Source organism: Rosa rugosa, chromosome 2, assembly GCF_958449725.1.
Source record: "Rosa rugosa chromosome 2, drRosRugo1.1, whole genome shotgun sequence".
Taxonomy (NCBI): Eukaryota; Viridiplantae; Streptophyta; class Magnoliopsida; order Rosales; family Rosaceae; genus Rosa; species Rosa rugosa.
This window is the reverse complement of record NC_084821.1, coordinates 23,853,174-23,873,456: the sequence shown is the minus strand read 5'-3', so window position 1 is coordinate 23,873,456 and position 20,283 is coordinate 23,853,174. Positions and strand designations below refer to the sequence as shown.

General features: G+C 36.2%; 1 protein-coding gene across 1 annotated transcript; it reads right to left on the bottom strand.

Annotated features, from left to right (window-relative positions):
* Positions 1–170: 170 nt before the first annotated feature.
* On the bottom strand, positions 171–18,758 carry LOC133734187 (wax ester synthase/diacylglycerol acyltransferase 11-like). The gene is made up of 5 exons (XM_062161820.1): positions 18,509–18,758; positions 16,680–17,258; positions 16,099–16,446; positions 8,288–8,425; positions 171–452 (listed from the first exon to the last, which is right to left on the bottom strand). Exons 1-5 carry the CDS (start codon positions 18,695–18,697, stop codon positions 300–302), a joined length of 1,407 nt encoding a protein of 468 aa, XP_062017804.1. The 5' UTR covers positions 18,698–18,758; the 3' UTR covers positions 171–299.
* Positions 18,759–20,283: the final 1,525 nt, after the last annotated feature.

Below are 20,283 nucleotides of genomic sequence, written 5' to 3'. Positions count from 1 at the left end.
ATATACACTCCAACATAAAGAAGAATAGGATACTAGAAACTTCTCATAACAAAAGTGAAAAGAAAAGATAATTGAGGAAAAAGTAAAAATTAAACAACGAAAAACTTTGAGGTAACATCAAAATAAATATTCTAACGGAACCTCATTAAGAAAATTATTGTTTCGCAAACCAAAGTATATGAATGCTTATGAAAAATTACGCTAGAATGACTTATTAATGTTAACTTTCAGGAAACTCCAATATTTGTTCTCAAAATTACTTTACAAATTTTCTATAAATGACAATCACTATATTGTCTTTATTTGATAGGAAATTCATTCACAGCTTCACATATCAGCCGAAATGCATCTTTCATGCATGCTTGCAATACGTTGGTATCTATGAAGTCTTTTTCAGCTACCAAAGCAATCCTTAGCTTTCCCATATAACTCATTGCTGTTACAGAAAGACACTACAAGACCAGAGATCGATGTAAGGAAGAAAATATAAGATATTATGATTATAATTCGATGAGAAAAACCTAGAAAAAAATCTTAGATTGACCATTAGGTTGAACCTACTTGTTCAGCCCATTTGTGCTTAATGAATTTTCATGCTATAATTTTAAAATGAAAATTGAATATATTATCACTTTGCAATTAATTGTATCGAATAAATTAATAGTTTTGACAATAACTAAAATGATCATGATGTACCGTCCAGGTATAGACATGGAAGATTTAAAAATCTCAATTTTGATCGGCTTTTGTACAAGATAATACTCTCATATTAACTAATTTAGATGAGCTCATCCAAATTAATCTTATTTAAACTTCTTTTGTGCTTTTTTTTTTCTGACAAATCTTTTTTTTTCTTTTTTTTTTTTTGTAGAGATCATATAGTTGTAAATGAGATACCTAAGACAATATGTGAGGATTTGAAGATCCGCACTTTGTGAGTTGAAAAATACTCATTCAAGAGGGAGTCATTGAGACAACAATTTATAGAAGTGGAAACAGACGTGAAGAGGTGCTACGTACATAGACATCATTTAGAAAGGTCTTTATGTGGATCTATTCACAAGTTTAAGAGATATTAGGTGTAGTATGGATTTTCTATCAAGAATATGGATTGTGAGGAGAGAGATTATTCTTGAGTGGAAAAAGCTAAAACGTTCTTTAATTATAATCTTCATCTTGTTTAATGAAGTGGTTATCACCATTTCCAGGGACATAGCTAGGTTGATATAGATTGAACCACATCTATCATCAATTCTTGTGTGGTTCTTCACTCATATTATTTTTTCGGGGTAAGAAATTTATAAAGTAAACCGATCGAGTTTCCTAACAAATACTAATTTAAACTATGTTTGACGTACTGGTTTTTATCAACTAGATAGTCTTTTCCCTTGAAAACAAAAAAGAAGAGAAGTCCTTCTTATAAAATAAAATATAAGTGGGTACCCTTAATCATCAAGAAATGGATAAATATCTCGTGCAAATTTGTGCAATTAGTGTAATACCCCAAAAATTATTTATTAATTTTTGTGTGATTCTGAAGATTATTAAGTTAGTTGTATATGCGATTAGTTGTTTTATGAGTGAAGCGAAAGTGTTTCAGACGTATAATTACTCGAAATGTTTTATTATCAAGGGGTCAAGAGTTGACGTTTTACTTGTTAGGTTTCTCCAAAAAATTTCTTCACAAAAGTCGTAGAGCGCATCAATACAAGTTCGTAGACATATGGCATGCAAAGGCCAGAGATCATATGAAAAAGTTATGGTCAGCGGAAGATTTTCTATTTTCAGAAATTTTTCTATAAATAGAAAGTTTCCCAGATTTTTTCATAAATTCCAAAACCATCCAAATTTAGAAATTATCTCTGTTCTCTATCCTCTTCAGAAACCCTAGACCCGGCCGTTTTACTTCGGAACCGACCCGATTCCAATTCCTTTTTCCGGCAACGCCGCTGGTGCAGAACTGATCGCCGCCATCTTGCCAACCTACCCCAATCATTGGTTGTCACCGACAGCCGCCGTGCGCGGCGAATCGAAGCTAAGAACTTTGGCGGTAGCAGACCCGAGTTCATCTCCGTTTTTCGGCGACTTCACAGCTTAAAACTGGTTAGGTTTTAAAGCTCTCTCCCTCCTGATCAGGTCCATACAAGCCTTAAAGCTCGAATCGGAGTATGGTGGCCGGAATCACAATTTGAAGATCAACAACCGAGATCTTTCGAGCTTGATCTAGCTCCAACTATGCCGAATCGGCCTTAGTCCCAGGTATAAAAGTTGCTCCCCTTGATGTGCTCTACATGTTGGTAAGAGCTTATTCTCCATTTTGTGGTGTCGGTCGGGCGGTGCGTGGGGTCCACGAGCAGCTGCTTGTGACGGTGTGTCCGACTACTTTTTGGACTTCTGTTTTCCCAATTGTCTTCTACTTGTTGATATGAACATGTTGATATATTATAAGGTCATGTTGTGATCATTTGAAGCATATTAGGTTTAACGTCGTTTCGGTTCACTCGGTTTACGTTCCATGAGGATCCAACTATTGGATCGTCGTATAATTTTGAGCAATTAATCCTAGAAGTGTTCCAAAGACCTCCCAAGGTCGCCAGAGGAAGTTCTGTGTCGATTAACGAAATCTTCGATTTTTTGTTCAAATGCTCGGTTCGAACCGTAACTGCTTTCATTTTTGGTTGTGTACTAAGTTGAGGCTTGAATTTACTTAGGTGCTTGACGGAGTGTGTTCTGTATGTATCTCGTCTGTGAAAGAAGACACAACGGAATTTAGAGGTGAGTAAATCTCAAGAGGTTAAATTGTAATTATTTGCTAAATTGTGAAATCGTTTTCATAAATAAATAGTTGGTTTCAATTATATGAACTTGATTGTCCACGGTTCATAGGTAAGTTAAAATGAGGTTTTGTTATAAAAATAATTTTTCTCGAGTTTTGCGATTGTGAACTATAGTTGGTATTAGTGGCATTTCTGAGTGGATAACTACGTACATATATACTTACGTGAAATATATATCTTGATGGCGTGGTATTGTAGTGAGTACAATAATTGTGATTTTATTCATGTTATTGTTTTGAGAATTTACACTTTTCGAGAAAGCAATATATTATGTGAAGATTGATTTATGTTGTTTTAAAAAAGTTACTTTGGGTGTGGTGGAACATTTTTGGGTCATGTGCAACCTCTTTAAATCTTTTGTTCTGAGAGTCAAAAGGTCTGAGCTCCGGAGGTTACAGTGATAACCTCAGGGCAAGTAAATCGAGAATCATGCCTTTGGCCGGGTTAGTGGTTACGATCAGCTAGAACTCTAGTTTGTTTGCCAAGGTACTATCATAGGAGTAACTTTGTGTTATTGCGACTCATGAGTACACATTTTTAAAAGAGAGTTTCAGTAGTGTTCTTTCTTTTAATTGTTCAATGAGGGACTTGAATTCATATTTAAATTGTAAGTTACAATAATATGGTTTTGTCACTTTAGTGACGTATGTTATTCTTAAGAGGTAAGGATGTCGAGTTTTGGAAACGAATCATTATTTTGTGATTGTTTTACTGGAGTTGAAAGGGTGATTTCTTGGGTTTAACGTGAGTTGTTTGATTGTCTTATAGATTTCTTATTTTATTTGAATTTTTTGGTTTTAATGTAATCACCTTAACTAAACTATATGTGGAGGTTACTATGATTTGAATTGTGTAATTTTATGTAACCTCTTGAACTAAACTATATACAGGGATTACTGATTTTTACCTTGTGTAAATTGTAAGTTCGGTTGTATTTTGTGAAGTTAAATGCTATTGCTTTAATTTATTCATAAGTTGAGGAAATTATAAGCATGAGTTGTTTTGAGTCATTTCAGTTGAGTTTTACTCATACGAGCTTAAATAGCTTACCGGGATTTGTTGTTGCAACCCGATGCACTATTCCATGGTGTAGGAGTTATTCTTGCATGTCAGAGCAACCAAGGTTGAGACCACGACTTGTTGTTGCAGCAATGTTAGGTTTAGAACATATTTTGTTATTTATTGTTGTTTGTAGTATGTTCCATGTCAGAGCATTTATATTTATTTTGATGCTTTCAAGTTTATGTAAACACTTGGTAATGTAATATGTGACTTTAGAGAACGAGTCGGTATTGACATTTGTGCACTCGCTTTGTTTTGTTGCTTAGATTAAATGAAAGAAAAATTTCTAAGCATTTGAGTGATTTGTTGAGTTATCGTGTTTCGGATTTGAATTTTCCTTATTCAAAATTCAGGGCGTGACAATTTTGTATTAGAGTGTAAGGTGCATACTTGGTGGTAATCAGTACTATTCGAGTGATGGCCCGTCTGTAATGGATCCCCTTCATATACTCTTCAGTATTGATATGGTCATTGGTTATGTTTAACTAGGCCTAGCTAAGGTGGCCGATGGAGATTGACTTCAATATTAGCTAGGCCTAGTCATTGGTTGCGTGTTATTCAACCATGCTTATATAGTACAATAAATATGTCGACACTCTATAATTGAACTACATAGTTATCACATGTACAACTACATGATAGTTAGGAGTGTAACTGCATGACAAATAGTGTGACGTGAATGACATGTTAAATGTTTTTGTCATATATTTGTATAAATATGCTAGAAATTAATGAAATTATAATTTAAGTAAAAAAATATTTAAAAAAATAACCTTGTAGTCACTTTGTAGGGTTTAAGAACAAAGCCACAAGTCTTTTGAAGTCAGTACTTTTCCTTTGCTACTAGCTAATCGAAACTGTTGTAGATCTCAGCCTTCTTATGACATTCCTCTTTACCCTATATCAATTGTTGTATAGGGCAATGGATTTTGGTGGTGAGGTATGCCAAAGAGATTTGGTTTTTGGATATGCAACTTTTGGCAGAGGCAGAGTAGTCGAATGTTGGAATCTATAACTGCAAGTGGTGAAGAGTTAGCTTTATGTTGCTAGTGACGATGAGGGATCACAATGCGCAGGGGTCGAATACACCACTAGAAGTGTAGGTTAACGTGCGTTGGTCGACGATTCATATGTTGAGGCAATGGCTGACATATTTGTAGCTGTCAAAGCTTATACCATGAATATATGGCGGGATTGTCATGGTCGATGGCTTGGTGGTCGACGGCTGGACATGGGTTGCTCTAGCTAATATTCTTACTCTTCGGGTGGGTTTAGCTTGAGATGGGTTAGGATGCACACATACATCTCGTTCAACCTTTTTTTTTATTGTTCAATCACACGGTGTCCTCAAAGGCTTCCTAGGCCTAGAGACTAATCCGTGCTCGGGGGATCTTGTCAAAATGCTTCCTCCCCCCTGGCCACCAAACATCTCGTTCAACCTTAAACATGTTTATTTCGCTTTTCAATTTTCTCTAATTAAGCTAACACCAAAAACTATGTATTAAAGTCTCCAGAGTTTAGAGCCCTCAATTTCCCTATAGCAACTAACTTAATTTTTAGAGAGAGAATTTTTTTCTTCTTAAAATAAAAGTCTCCAGAGTTTAGAGTCCTCAATTTCCCTATAGCAACTAACTTAATTTTTAGAGAGAGAATTTTTTTCTTCTTAAAATAAAATAACTCTTATAGCATCTTTAGACTTTAGAGCATCTTTAGTAAACTTTCTATTTTGGCTTCTTAGCTATTTTGGAGAGCATGTTTAGTTTTTTGCATATTTTAGCAGCTGCACCAGACTCCTTAGCGGCTCTCCATTATAACTTTTAGCTATCTCGCTCCTGAATATAGAGAGCGAGATGAGACTCTCTATAATTTATGTTAATTTAAAACATTTCTTTTGAGTTATTTTATATAATATATAAATATATTTAAACTATCTAATCTTCGTTAGAAAAATAATATAAATTCAAAACTAGCTAAAATAGAAAGAACTGATACCAATGTATTTTAAAAGTGGCTAGCACACACTAAAAGTTTAACTTAATACAAACTGAACTGTGTCAAGAGCTTAAGAATTAAGCTTATGGCTAGCTTGTTTTTCAAGCTGTACAATAATGGCATGATTTATTTATTTTTTTTTTTTTCAAGAGATGGAGTCCTCTTTGTATTAAAAACAGAGGACCAAACAATCTCCAATTGGGCTGCTTTTTATAAGGACAATTGTTTATCCAAATTTGACAAAAGTTGTATTATTGATTTTAGAAAACATAAAAATCCAGTAGCTACCTTTAAAAAGCTGAAGTGAAAATTGTAGAAGTAGTCACTAGCTACTAGATCTGTGGGGTTGCTTTGTTTTATTTTTTAATTTATTCTTCGTTGAACAAATTAAAGTAAAAATAAAACCCTTCAGTTTTGTTGTCATGCATTTTTTTTTTTGGACAAATGTTGTTATGCATTTACTGTTTTGGCCTTCTAAACAATTTTATTTAGGGCTGGGAATCTGTGACCGATAAACCGATGCCGAAACCGACCGAACCGGTACCGATATCGATCGGCTCGGTTTCATTTCTGTTTTTTGGAGTACCGAACCGAAACCGTACCGATGTTATTAGGCTCGGGTCGGGATCGGATTGGGCCTTTTTAATACCGTTAGGTTAGCGACCCGGCCCGTTAATCTACTCCAAATCGATGCAGCTGCGGCTCGAGTCATTTGACATTTCAACATGAAAAACGCGGCCTCCTTCACTCTCAAACCAATCAAGTGAGTCAAATCTCCTTTACAGCAACACGAATCCATATTTGATTCCATTCAAATCGATGAACTGAAGAAATAAGAAGTTGATTTCATTCCTTGGCTCTGGTCTGCTGCAGTCTGCACTCTGCAGTTTTCACTAGGTTTTGAATTTTGATTATCAATGGGAAAGTTGGGTGTAAGTCTGACTGTCTATCAATGGGTTTTGATTCAGTTTATCAGATTGTCAATTTTACATTTCGATTGAATATGAATATATGATTATCAGTTCATTTCATTTTTACTTTAGTTCTTTAGCATTATGATTATGATAGTAAGCCTTTGCTAGTTTGCTGCAATACTTACTTACTGTCATGCCTTGATTAGTTGATTGCCTTCATTGTAATAGTAAGCCTTTGTTGCGATATTTATAAATTTATCAGTTTATGTTTGTCAGTTTAGCAGGTTTGTTTTCAGTTTATGACTTCAGGAAGTTTTGTATGCTTTGTGATGAGTTTAGTCGTTTAGCAACCTTTGTTTTCACTTTTCAGTTTATGGGTTATGTCTTTATGCCTTTGTGTGCTTTGTGATGAGTTTAGCAGCCCTTGTTTGATTCAGTTTATGACTTTATGCTTTGGCCAGTTGTACTTGAACTAGTTATGCAGGAAAAATCAGCAGCAAGGCTTGGATTGCCTCCAAACAACACAGATTTTTGAAAACGGAACTGGTATACCGAACAATACCGAACTAGTACCGAGCCGATCAATTTCGGGATGGTTTGGCTTTGATATGCAGTTTGAGGAGTACATAGCCGTACCGTATCGACTCAAACAATCGGTCTCGGCTTCGGTATGCCTTGTTTACCGAGCCGATCCCAGCCCTAATTTTATTGTTTAGGCATTTCAGTGTTTAAAGGATTTTTTTTGGGCTTTCAAAATTATCATCCCTAAAGATTGGTGTTTTAATTATATATATATATATATATATATATATATATATATATATCATCATTTATCTTAATTTTATATTTTTGGCCTCGTCTCTTTCCTAGTATGGATTAAATATATATCAATCTTATACGAGTTTTTCAAGCCCCCATGGATGAGCAAAAATAAGAATAGGGAACATGAGATGCATCATCCTATTTTAATGGGGTATTTGTTTTTCATGAACTATGATTCAAGTTTACTTGCAAAAAATATACTTAATTGAGTTGTGTCCACTTATGTTCTAAATGTTGTGGGAAACTTTGATATGTTGCTAGCTAGGTGTTGCTGAAAACTTGTGAAAGTCCATTGAAACAATCTAAGGTGATTCTATCATTAATATGATATGATCAATTTGCACATTAATTGACAAACATATATCATTTCCTTGCTAGCTTGTTTGCACTTGATGATGTTTGGTTAGAGGAGACTTCTGCTATTATTCAGGATGTTCTCTACGAGGATTATTGTAATTGTTCTAATGTAGCGTGGGGTTCAGGTTTTTTGCCCTCCCCCCCACGCAAAGTACTACTATTAATATAATAAATGGAACCGGGCGTGGGGTTGAGCTTCCCAGCTAGGCTGGGTTCCAAACCCCTTTAAAAAAAAAAAAAAAAAAAAACTTTCAGAAATAAAATAGTTGAATAATTATTTTAAAAGTATAGATCTATATATACCTGAGGTGAACCAGTCACTATGAAGTAAATTCCTTCAATGGGGTGATTGACGAGACTCATTTGTTCCAATGGCCCAATCATATTTGTGATTGTTATGCTTGTGTTTTTCAGTGTATTATAGATATATTTAGATGCTGCCTACAAAACCAACATCAATAAATTAGAATTACATTGTGTCAAAAGCTTGAAGTATGTTGAAAAATTTATTCAGTTCTCTATTCTTTCAATAATTAAACAAAATGGTCATCATACCATATAGTTTTTGTTCTATGTCAAAATATACTACCAGATGTCTACACCATCCCACTCAACTTATCATCTTCTTTTCATGTTTGATATCCTCTCCATCTCCTGTTTTATACCTATCTTTTACATAAGTTGTTTCCACATATCTAACAACCAAATATAACACCTTCTCTCTATTTTTGAGAATACCATTCATTCGCACGAATTTACGTGCCTATTTACACCCCTAATCACTTGAAAATGTTAATCTCAATGCTAATATGCATTATTAAACCACATTTATGTATATTATAGGCTACAAAATCAAAGGAGCAAAACGAGGTGAAAATGGTGTATTTTGGACAAAATCAGGAGTTTGAGGGAAAACAACGAAAAGTCAACTAGTTTACCCAAAAGTCAAAACTGCTCAACCAAGAGCAAATGCGATTACACAATGGAGTGCAAATCCCCGAGGTGATAGCAAGAGGACTGGCACAAAAAGTGACAAGAAATGAAGGAAAATGAGAAGCTATAACACAAAAAGACAAAGTAGGGAAGTTCCTCGGATTCCGGCCGTTCAACACTCTCCACAGTGACCTGATGGTGGCTACCACATGTCTAGATCGTTCAAACCAAAGTGGTCTCGCTTTTCATTACATATTTTCTCACTTTTATTCATAATTCAATGATGATATCACACATTTGCATCTTATCATCAAAGAATAATTTTTTACCAATCACAGGAGTGCCAAGGACCAAACTCACCCTCCTATTCATTAATTGAGGTCTACTCTTAGTCCTTGATACGATCTAAGGGTTCATGTAGTTCCACCTCATTAAATAAAAGTTTGATGCTCCAATCTCCACCGTTTATCACCAAATTGCATCCAACTCCCATCTGGATGTCCCTACACCTTAATAACCCCCTCAAACTAGATTTTTCACCTTCTCACCGACCAAAAATGTCCATACACTCTCCACCCTTAGATCTTGTGATCCAAGGGCCATCATTCCTTCAGTCTTTTCACTTCTTCTTCCTTAGATTTAGCAAAAGATAAATTTAACCAAAGTGAAAATGGTCATTTTAGGAAGAAGATAAATTTTTTAAGGAAGAAGATAACCCTACTACTATCAAGAAAATGGTTAAATATTATTAGTGTGCTATTGTCACCCTACCATTTTCTTAGTTCACCCTACTAACATTTGAATTATTAAAAGACTATATTACTCAAGTGCAAAGTGACTAATAAGTACACTAATTTTCTAAAATTCAAAACTATAAGGAAAACTAAATACATAACTAATTAATTAAATAGGTATGGGATGCTTAATTTCTCATTGGATAACATTAATCTTCATCTTCTCCATCTAAATCTGAATTTGTTACTATTTTTTTTTGTTCCTTCCTCATCATTTATTCGTTATTCTATTCACAAAATCATTAGTGTTAACTCCATTAGTTTTTTTGTTTTTTTTGGGTATGTGAAAATTCATGAAAGCTTAAAAATATGGTCTCAGTAGTGCTCTACTAGGATTTACTTTCTAGGGTTCTAGGAAGCAAGTTTCGATCTGCCATTTTGTGATGGACATACTTAGTTGGAATTGTCGGAGGATCTGCAATGACAAGACAACGAGAGCATTGAAAGATTTGATTGCTCAAAACCATCCTCAAATAGTTTTCCTTTGTGAAACAAATATTAGCACCCACTCTGGGTTTCATGATCTACATCGTGCCCTATGGTTTCCTAACTCGAAGGAGGTGTTGAGTATAGGGCAGTCAGGTGGACTTGCAATGTTTTGGAACGATGATCACAGCGTGCAGGTTCGCACCTCTTCTGCCCATCATATTGACCTGGAAATTAGGGGAGGGCCGGGTGATCCGCGTTGGAGATTAACGGGGTTTTACGGCTACTCTTGCAAGGTAGAAAGAGATCAATCTTGGCAACTACTAAGGGAGTTGCGCGACTTGGATACGCTACCTTGGGTTATTATTGGGGATTTCAATGAAATCCTCAATAACAGCGAAAAGATTAATGGTCCTTTGTGAGCGGAGGAAAATCATGATACAAGGTTTGTATGATGACCAAGGCAAGTGGTGCGACGATGATGATGGTGTGGAGAAGGTTGTTACAGATTATTTCTCCAAGACGTTTCGGGCTTCAAACATTGATTTGGAAGCCGTGGAGGCCACTCCTAAGGCAATACAGCCCTGTGTCACACAGGGTATGAATGAGCAGCTTTGTTCAGCTTATACTTATGGTGAAGTAAGGGATGCTCTATTCCAAATGTATCCAACCAAGTCCCCAAGACCGGATGGAATGCCACCTCTTTTTTTCCAACATTATTGGGACAGAATTGGTACAAAAGTAATAGATGCAGTTCAAGGTTTCCCACAGTCAGGTCAACTTTTTCGCCACATTAATTTCACCCATATATGTTTGATACCCAAGGTGAGTAATCCGGAACATATGTCTAATTTGAAATTATTTGCTCTTTGCAATGTGATATACAAGATTTGTTCAAAAGTTATTGCAAACAAGTTGAAGGAGATTCTCCCTTTGTTAATCTCTTCATATTAGAGTGCGTTTGTATCAGGGAGATTGATTACGGACAACATCCTGGTAGCCAATGAGATTGTAATTATGTTCATAACAAGAGAGAGGGAAGTGACTACTATATGGCGTTGAATCTTGACTTAAGCAAGGCTTATGACCGGATGGAGTGGTCTTTTCTCAGGAAGGTTTTGGACCGATTTGGCTTTGCACATTCTTGGATTGAGATGGTAATGCAGTGTATTAGTTCTGTTAGATATTCTTTTCTTGTCCGAGGAAAACCCCGGTGTTATGTGATCCCCAGTAGAGGGAGAATTAAGGCAGGGGGATCCATTATCCCCTTATCTTTTCTTACTTTGCACTGAAGGTTTTTCTGCGCCGCTTAGACAGAAGCAGGATTTGGGTCTTCTCCAAGGTATTAAAGTATGTGTTGATGCTCCTATTGTGAACCATTTGTTATTTGGGGATGATAGTATGTTATATGCACAAGCTACTTTGAAAGATTGTTATCAGGTTAAGGATGTTCTCAAAATATATGGGCGAGCTTCTGGCCAACTTGTTAATTTCGAGAAGAGTTCAATTGTGTTCAGTAAAAATGTTTCAATTGTTATGCAAGATGAGGTTTCGAGTCTATTGGGGATGGAGGTGGTAGATTCTCATGAAAGGTACCTGGGGTTACCCACTTATGTGGGAAGGAAGAAGACATCCACCTTCCAGTATATTACAGAGAAGCTGGCCAATAAACTTTTTTGCTGGCAAGGGAAGTTGTTGAGCGGTGCCGGAAAAGATATTTTGATTCGTGTAGTAGCTCAAGCTTTGCCTACGTATGCCATGAGTGGCTTTCAATTGACAAAAATTTTTTGTGATGACCTTGAGCAGATGTGTGCCCTGTTTTGGTGGGGTACTACAAATGATAAGAAAAAAATTCATTGGAAAACTTGGAACGCGCTATGGAATCCAAAAGAAGAAGGAGGGCTTGGATTTTGAAGTTTGTCAAATTTTAATTCTGCTATGCTGGCTAAGCAAGCGTGGAGGGCAATCTCTACTCCTAGCTCTCTTATTGCTCATATCTACAAAGCAAGATATTTCCCTACTTATTCTTTTTGGATGGTAGAATCACATCCTTCTCTATCGTACTCTTCGAGAAGTATTTTCTCTACTAGAGAACTTCTTCAACAAAGCACATATTGGCAGATTGGGAATGGTTACAATGTCAATATATAGTCTGATTGTTGGATTCCTAATTTACATAATGGTAGGCCTACCATGAATACTACCGCTTTGGAGGAGGCTACTAGAGTATGCAATCTGTTTTCATGTGTTGGAAGATGGGATGCAGATTTGATTCATCGGATTTTCACTACTACTAAGGCTGAACCGGTCATGAGTATTCCTTTAAGTTCAAGAAATGTGGAAGATAGGTTGGTCTGGAGGCTGGAAAGGAATGGGAGGTTCCCTGTCAAATCTGCTTACCTTTTTTCTTTTTCTCATTTCAACGAACGAAGTCCTTTTGAACTTTCTGTTAATGTTGATCTCTGGAAGAAGATCTGGAAGGTAGTCATACCTAATTCAGCGAAGAATATTCATATATGGAGAGTAATGCACAATATTTTACCTTCCAGAGAGAGGTTAGTTTCTCGAAGACTGTAGTTGGAAACACAAGTGTGTGTACTTTGTACAAATGTAGTGGATACAACTCTGCATATATGTCAAGATTGCCCATTTACTAAGCAAATGTTGCAAAATAACGGAGTGTTGGTCCAAATTTGCCTTAGCCCGGATGCACTGACCTATGATTTGCCTAGTTGAGTGAGAATTGTTGTTCAAAATTTGTCTTTGAAGCATTTGGGAGAGCTACTGTACTTACTATGGGGTATTTGGAAAGAACAAAATAGCAAGGTTTGGAATGAGAAAAGTTGCCAGCCTTGGGATGTACTACTCATGAATACTGCAAGACTACAAGATTTCTGTTTTCACAACAAACCAAGTGTGAGACTTAATGCTAGAGATCGGGTAGTTCGATGGAAAGCTCCTGCTGTTGGGTTGTATAAGATTAATATGGATGGTAGCTTTAACCACATCACAAGGAAGGGTAGCTGTGGCTTTGTGGTAAGAGATAATACTGGTACTATGATTGCAGGAGGGAGAAAGCCTCTATTTGGTTTATTTTCGGTGGAACAGGCTGAAGCTCTAGCTTGTGAATTTTCTTTTGCTTTCGCATTAGATCAAAACTTGGTCCCAGCTATAGTAGAAATAGATTCTCAACTTGTGCAGCAACAGCTTTGTAGGCATAATGGAACCAACTGGTCGTTGCTTGGACGTCTTTATGAGGACTTGGGTGATATTTTGAGTTCTCATGCTAGTTTAAAGGTTAGTCATATTAGAAGAGGAGCAAACATAGTAGCACACATGATGGCTGCTTATGCTAGCTCACTATCTCAGGATTGTTTTTTCTTTTCTACCCCCCACCTTTTCTGATCGCTACAGTTGCAGCTGATCAAAGTCATATGTAATCTTCCTTTTTTTTTTTAATAAAATTTGACCTGCTTGATTCAAAAAAAATTCATTCTCTTCATTGCTCGCAGTTGTTAACTACTAATTTTTTTTTGAAATAGAAGTTGAATTCATTAGATCAACAGCAAAAAGGTTGTAGTCTACCAACACTTACATAAGAAATCTGGCAAGAAAATCCGGGATAACCTATCTAAGCTAAAGCAAACTATTAAGGATCACTGGGACGCTCACATTTAAGCGAGCCTATACAAGAATGAAAAAACCTCCTACGGAAAAGAAATCATTCAACTAGCGCTCACTTGCCAATCACGCAATTGTGGTACAAGTAAAAACTAGAAACATCATAGAAGACTTATAGAAGTTTATTCAACCTCACACAGGCTCAATACCCTAATAAAATTAGGGCTCAGACTGCCTTGACTTGAGACCAAGCCCAACTCAGATCTTGCCCCTGCCTCATCAGCCCACGAGTGAGCCCAGGCCCAAACCCGAGCAAACAAGGTAGGAGACGCCTTGCTCTGCTGCACCTTTGCCTCCGCCGCCGTCATGTTCTCCGGCGGCAGACCTTTCCACATCATCCGGTCAAGCAGCAGCCTAGTATGCTGCAACAATCCTCGACCATGCCTCGCCGGAGCACTAACGAAGCCCACCGACGTCAAAACCAGTTCAGCCTCCGAACTCCAACCCACCATGCAGTCGACAGAATGGACCGGTTCTGACAACGCCGCAACGTCCCGCATTCTGCCCAACCGACCGAGACCAAGGAGATCAAAGATCCTCCAGACCCTGCCGACAACATCCCCCGGAAAACAACCCCGGGATCCAAACCAAGATTCTCGCAACCATCGGCCACGAACGCACCAGAGGCCAGATCGACCTACTCTACCTGAGGGGAGGGGAGACTGCCGCCGCCCAAGACTGTCGCCATCGCTTTCTCGAGTACTAGGGTTCGCTCGCTTTCTTCCACGCATCGCGGAGCTAATTTTTTATTGTTAACTACTAGACCTGTAAATGGACCGGATTTGAATCGGATCGACTTAAATCCAAATCTGTTTACTTAAATAAAAAAATTCGATCCAAACCCGCTCCGTTAACTCGGCGGATCATTAATAGCTCGATCCAAATTCGTATCCGCTAGATAAACGGATACCCGATCCGCTAATCCGACCCGTTTATAATTTCAAATATTTTAAAATTTTAAATAATAATATTAAATTTATATCATGATACCTCATAAGATATTAATAAAATATTAAAACAACATGAAAAGTATCACTAAAAGTAGAATTACATTATCAAAATTCTTAATGCTTCTTGGAATCTTTGGTGATGGACTGTCCCTTAGATTTCTGTAAAAAAAAATGTATAGAAATTCTTCATATTTTATATTTTCCAAAAATAATAATATATTAATAAAAAATAATATTTTATTATTACAAAAACGGGTCGGATCATTAACGGATCAGATCGACCTAAATCCGTATTTGATACATTAAATAAATGGGTTAACGGATTCGGATCATTAACGGATTAACGGATCAAAATTTTCGATCCAAACCCGTCCAATAGCCACGGATCTGGAGCGGGTCCGGATCAAAATCCGGTCCATTTACAGGTCTATTAACTACTAATATTTTGACATGGATTGAAATAGACGAACCTTGAAAATGAAGAGAAAATAATAAAAAAATAGATTATGATATTGTTAGGAAACTTTAATATATTTTAAGTTTTTATTTGTACAAATTAAATGAGAGATTTTCATTAAAAAAAATTATTTTCAACTGGATATGTCATATACGGATATTTCTAGAAAAAGGAATGAGTTAGATAAATGTATGGTATAATGAGCAAATAGGGTGAACAAAGAAAATAATAGGGTGTCAATAGCCGCACCCCTAATAAAATAGCTATCGCTGTTGAAGATGATCTAAGATCATATTTAGAATACTCTCTATTTTACATTTTTAGCTATTTTAGATAGTATAAATAGCTTTTTATTCATCTTAGCAATTGCATCTGATTCCTAAGTGACTCTCTATTTTAGACATTAGCTATCTGGCTCCTAAATATATATAGTGAGATGAGGCTCTCTATTTTTTTTTTTTTTTTTAACGATCAAGTAAACTTTATTTAACCAACAATCGTGACCATTTATATCAATTGCAATGCAACAACCAGTCAACACGGGAAGTAGAAAAAAAACAAAAAACAAAAAAAAAACCAAAAACGTTAAGAGCAGAAGGCTTTTAATTAAAGTCCCCTAAGGTTAATTGGAACTTGTAGGAGTCAAACTCTTTTATTACTTAGAGTTTAATTGATGTTAGGAATAATGACCATGCTTGGATGTTTGGCAGAAATTTTGGCAGAAATTGATTGATGTTAGGAATAATGGCCATGCTTGGCTGTTTGGCAGAATTTAATTGATGTTAGGAATAATGACCCGTGGTTACTGAATGGAACATGGAGGAATTAATAAAGCGGTAAGAATTAATAATTATTTTATTGATAATTAGTTACCTCAGCGCCTCTAAATTTCTTCAAAATGTCCCAGAGCCTAGTGGTGAAATACCAAGCTGAAGATTTTCTCTGTCTCTTGATTATATTATGTGCTTCCCACACAAAATCCAGTGGCTTTGAAACTTCACTCGACTTGGGCACCGAGACTTGCAAGAACACAAATCGGTTTCCCCAAGACTTATTTGTTTCGATCAACATCTCCTGCACCGACTTGTAACCCGCAACAAGTCTAGTATTCAGCAACACCAGTGCTGTGCAATTTTGGCTACTTGATTTTTCACTATTCATCTCTTGAATGTACATTCGGATGCCCATAAAGATTGTTCCTGTAATCACATCATTTATCGTCTGCATGCAACCAATTGTACCTACGTTAATTAAAACGTGTTTCACTAACAATAATTTACATGTACATAAATTAGAAAGAATGTTAGCCTTTTTGGTCCTTTTGTCATTCCCAGTTACCCTAATGGAATACATCAATAGCAAATCAACACTGCTGCAACAAAAAATTAACAAAAAGATGTACATATATAGCTAATTAGTTATTTGGGTACGTAAGTAAAATCAAACAAGCTTACCACTCCAAGCTTGTTCTTGATAAGTTTAATTTCCTCAATAGGCAGCATCAAGGTTGACACCGACACAGGTCGAAACTCAACTCCTTCAACACCGGACCTTATTGGTGTTCGATCATCTTCAACCCAAGTGCCCTTCAAAATGCTCCAACTGAAATCCCATGCACCGTTGAAAACGGAAGAAAGTATCTTCGGCATAAACTCAAACGCACGAGATCGACTACTAGTTTCATTTTTTGCACTCTTTAATGTCGGAAATGTCAGAGGAATGGAAGGATTGTGAGCATTCTGGAGGCAAGAGAGAAGAGCGCCCATGAGAGAGTAGCCATCGCCAAGGGCATGGTGGATCTTGAATATCATTTGTCCAGCTGCATGACTTGTTGGGTACTTGAAAAGATGAAGTTCCCATAATGGCCTGCTTTGTGGGAATGTTTCTGATGCTATCTTCGTTATATACTCATCAAAGTAAATATCGTATGATGCAGGTGACATTCCAGAGGAGAAAATGGGGACATGGACGTGGTCTTCCACCTTCACTGTAACCTTCTTCCACTGCTTATTCTTTTTATCTGCACCTTCAACCTGCATGCATTATTATTATTATTTTCAAAGGGCATTGATAGGAGCAGGCCGGACTTCAAGATCTCAATATTAGGTGTCATGTCATGTAAGTAAATACAAATTTTATATTCAATTTCACATGATACATCTTTCCACATCATAATCGATCATGCAACAACAACTTTACCCTTTTATATTTGCTTATATTGTATGGGGCAGATCAATAACCTACTTCATTTAATTAGGTGACATAAAGAAAATATTATGATGGAAATCATTGATTATGTATTAATTTAAGGGATATGCCTGCACATTTTTTCAGTTATATTGTTCTTCATTTAATTAAGTTCTTTCGTGTAATTTTTTTTTCCAAATAGCATATTAATATATTTAATTAGGTGGCCGAAAGAAAATATTGTGTGATAAGAGAAGTCATTGATTATTATCTACAATCTAAACAAAACAAAACAGAAAAGAAAAAATAATAATAAACTCAAATCATACGTTAAACCCTAGGTACAGAAAGAGAAAAGAACAACAAACACAGGGCCGACCTTGCTCCATTATATGAACTTGCTCATTCTTACCAGTTGGGGACAACATGTATTTGTAAGAATATATTTCCTTAATTTGAACCGTTGATGTCATTCATTACACCTAAATTAGGGCAAAAATTAAATGAAAAAATTAAAAAAAATGAAGGAAAAAAAATTCTACAATATGCTGGAACCCAACAAACTTCAAATTCATATACATGTGTATAAGTGAGAGTTTTGATGTATACCCTAGATGCATGTTCAAATATATTGATCAAATTATGTGTATTGCTTTGCTTTTTTATTTGCACGTTGAACAATTTTTGAGAACTGGGATTCAACATGATCTGTTGTTCGGCAACAATCAATTGTAATCTAAGCATGAGAAGAATTTTTTTTCGTTCTTACTTTAAACAATTGTAAAGACATTGAAGAATTTTTTTTTTCTTTTCTTGATTCTTCATTTGTTGTTTTTATTTAAGCATGAGTGTAATGAAAAGAAGAAGAAAAAAAAAAGTAATATAATTTAGAGCCATCAGATTTTGGATAGATAAAATGGTCTTTTTAAATGGTATGACGTGATAAATAGGTGATACGCATGCTTGACATGGCATATGCCACATCAGATTGATGCCACAAAACAATCATTTTTATTTAGTAAGTAATTAACGTCATATGCAAAAAATTTAGGGAAATACTTAGTTCTTTAGCTAAGTCCAGAGAGAGAGAGAGTACCATGATGGAAGAGAAGCGTGGATTGATCGGGAGGAAAACATTTTTCAGAAGAAAAAACGTTTGAGAATCGTCGATTGGAACTTGTGATTCCAAAATGGCAAGAATTGCAAGAGATAAGACAGAGCTGTTGATGAACTGACCACCAGGGCTCACCGGCTCTTGTAGTAATCCTTCTTCGCCAAACTCCATTTTTGTTAATTCTAGCTTGGAGTTGTATATATCTTTGCGTGCGTGTGATACGTTGTGTGTGTGTCTATATAATACCATATAGTATATAAAGCTTGGGTTTGAACTAGTAGAGATCTCGTATTTACATTCATAGGTCGCTGAATGTGAACCCATCACTCTTTGTGATGTGCTAGCTAGCTAATTAATTAAGCAGACCTACAGGCCGGCTATTTAGGTAGAAGAATTGTTGGCGTTTGTACCCTATAAGTAATATTCTTGAGAGAGCAAGAAAGATAGACATTAATAGATTCAAAGAACTATTGCTAGATCTACAGGGTTAGGCAATGCTAGATCTACAAAAGTACCTATTTCACATGTTTAATTTTATAGAATGGATGTTGAAACAACTAGATTCTCTATCTTCCAATCTTTTTGCTCAGTTACTTGCCATTCTTTGGAACATTTGGAAGAAGAAGAATCAAATTACAAGTTGAGGATTAATGTGGAGAAACCTAGAAGAGTTCTTATTTTATTGTCTATGGCTACTGGCTAGGTATGAAGAGCTCAAAGCAAGTGACAGGGTTAGTTGGTACTTCTTTGGCTGCTGTGAAGATAGTGAGTAGTTGGAACCCCCTGTATCTGACTTTTTGAAGCTCAGTATTGATGGTTCTTTCATCAGTGCTGCTAACCATTGTATAAGGGAGAGTTTATTGCTGCCTTATCTTTTAGTAAACAGTTTATTACCTACCATCTATGCATCGAACACATCGCTTCTAAAGATGGGATTGAGTTACTTCAAGAAATTAATGAAGCTATTAAGAACACTTGTGCATAGCAGTCAAGCAATTACTACAGATGGAGAGGTTCTTTATTCTCAGTTGGGTAGTATAGTGGATGATATCAAGGCCGGCCTTACTCAGAAGTTACACTAATATGTCTCAACTTAACTCTAACAAGCTAATATCGAAAGTATTCCAAAGCTTTTATATCTCGTGCCATTAGCAGTAGTCTTTTAAGGTTTTTGTTATATATAGTTAATAGAGTCTACAATAATGTCAAACTGCATGTTACAATCCCTACAGAATGCAATTTAACGCTAGCACAATCTAATATATATAAGGAATTATAAAGTTGTACAACAACTTCTACACCCTTCAGGTAAGATAAAGTAATCTGGGGTTCACATGTAAGACCAATTGGCAATGGATGGAGTGGCCCAAACCCTTATAAACTCATAGGCAATGTCTCATTTTTCCCATGTGGGATGTATATAACACGCCCCCGCACGTGTGGCGAATTTTCAAGCCATACACGTGAACAACTTTTGGGTGACGTGGAGCCCGTGTGACCGTTAGGCATGCACACGTGGGTAACCTGGCTCTGATACCATGATAAAGTAATCTGGGGTTCAAATCTAAAATCAATTGGTAATGAATGGAGTGGCCCAAACCCTTATAAACTCATAGGCAAGGTCCCATTTTTCCCATTAGAGAAAATTCTATGCACCGACGGTGCAAATGACCCAACACTTATAAGATGATCTCAAACCTTGATATTTATAATTAATATTTTTATTAATAACCTAAAAGTGTATTTAATATAATCTA

Coding starts and splice junctions, on each gene's coding strand:
- LOC133734187 (XM_062161820.1), bottom strand. CDS start 18,697: ATGGAGTTTGGCGAAGAAGGATTACTACAAGAGCCGGTGAGCCCTGGT. Junction 8,426..16,098: donor AGAAATTTAGAGGCGCTGAG/GTAACTAATTAT, acceptor TTGGTTTTGTAG/GCAGCATCTAAATATATCTA. Junction 453..8,287: donor TAGTGACTGGTTCACCTCAG/GTATATATAGAT, acceptor CTGGTCTTGTAG/TGTCTTTCTGTAACAGCAAT.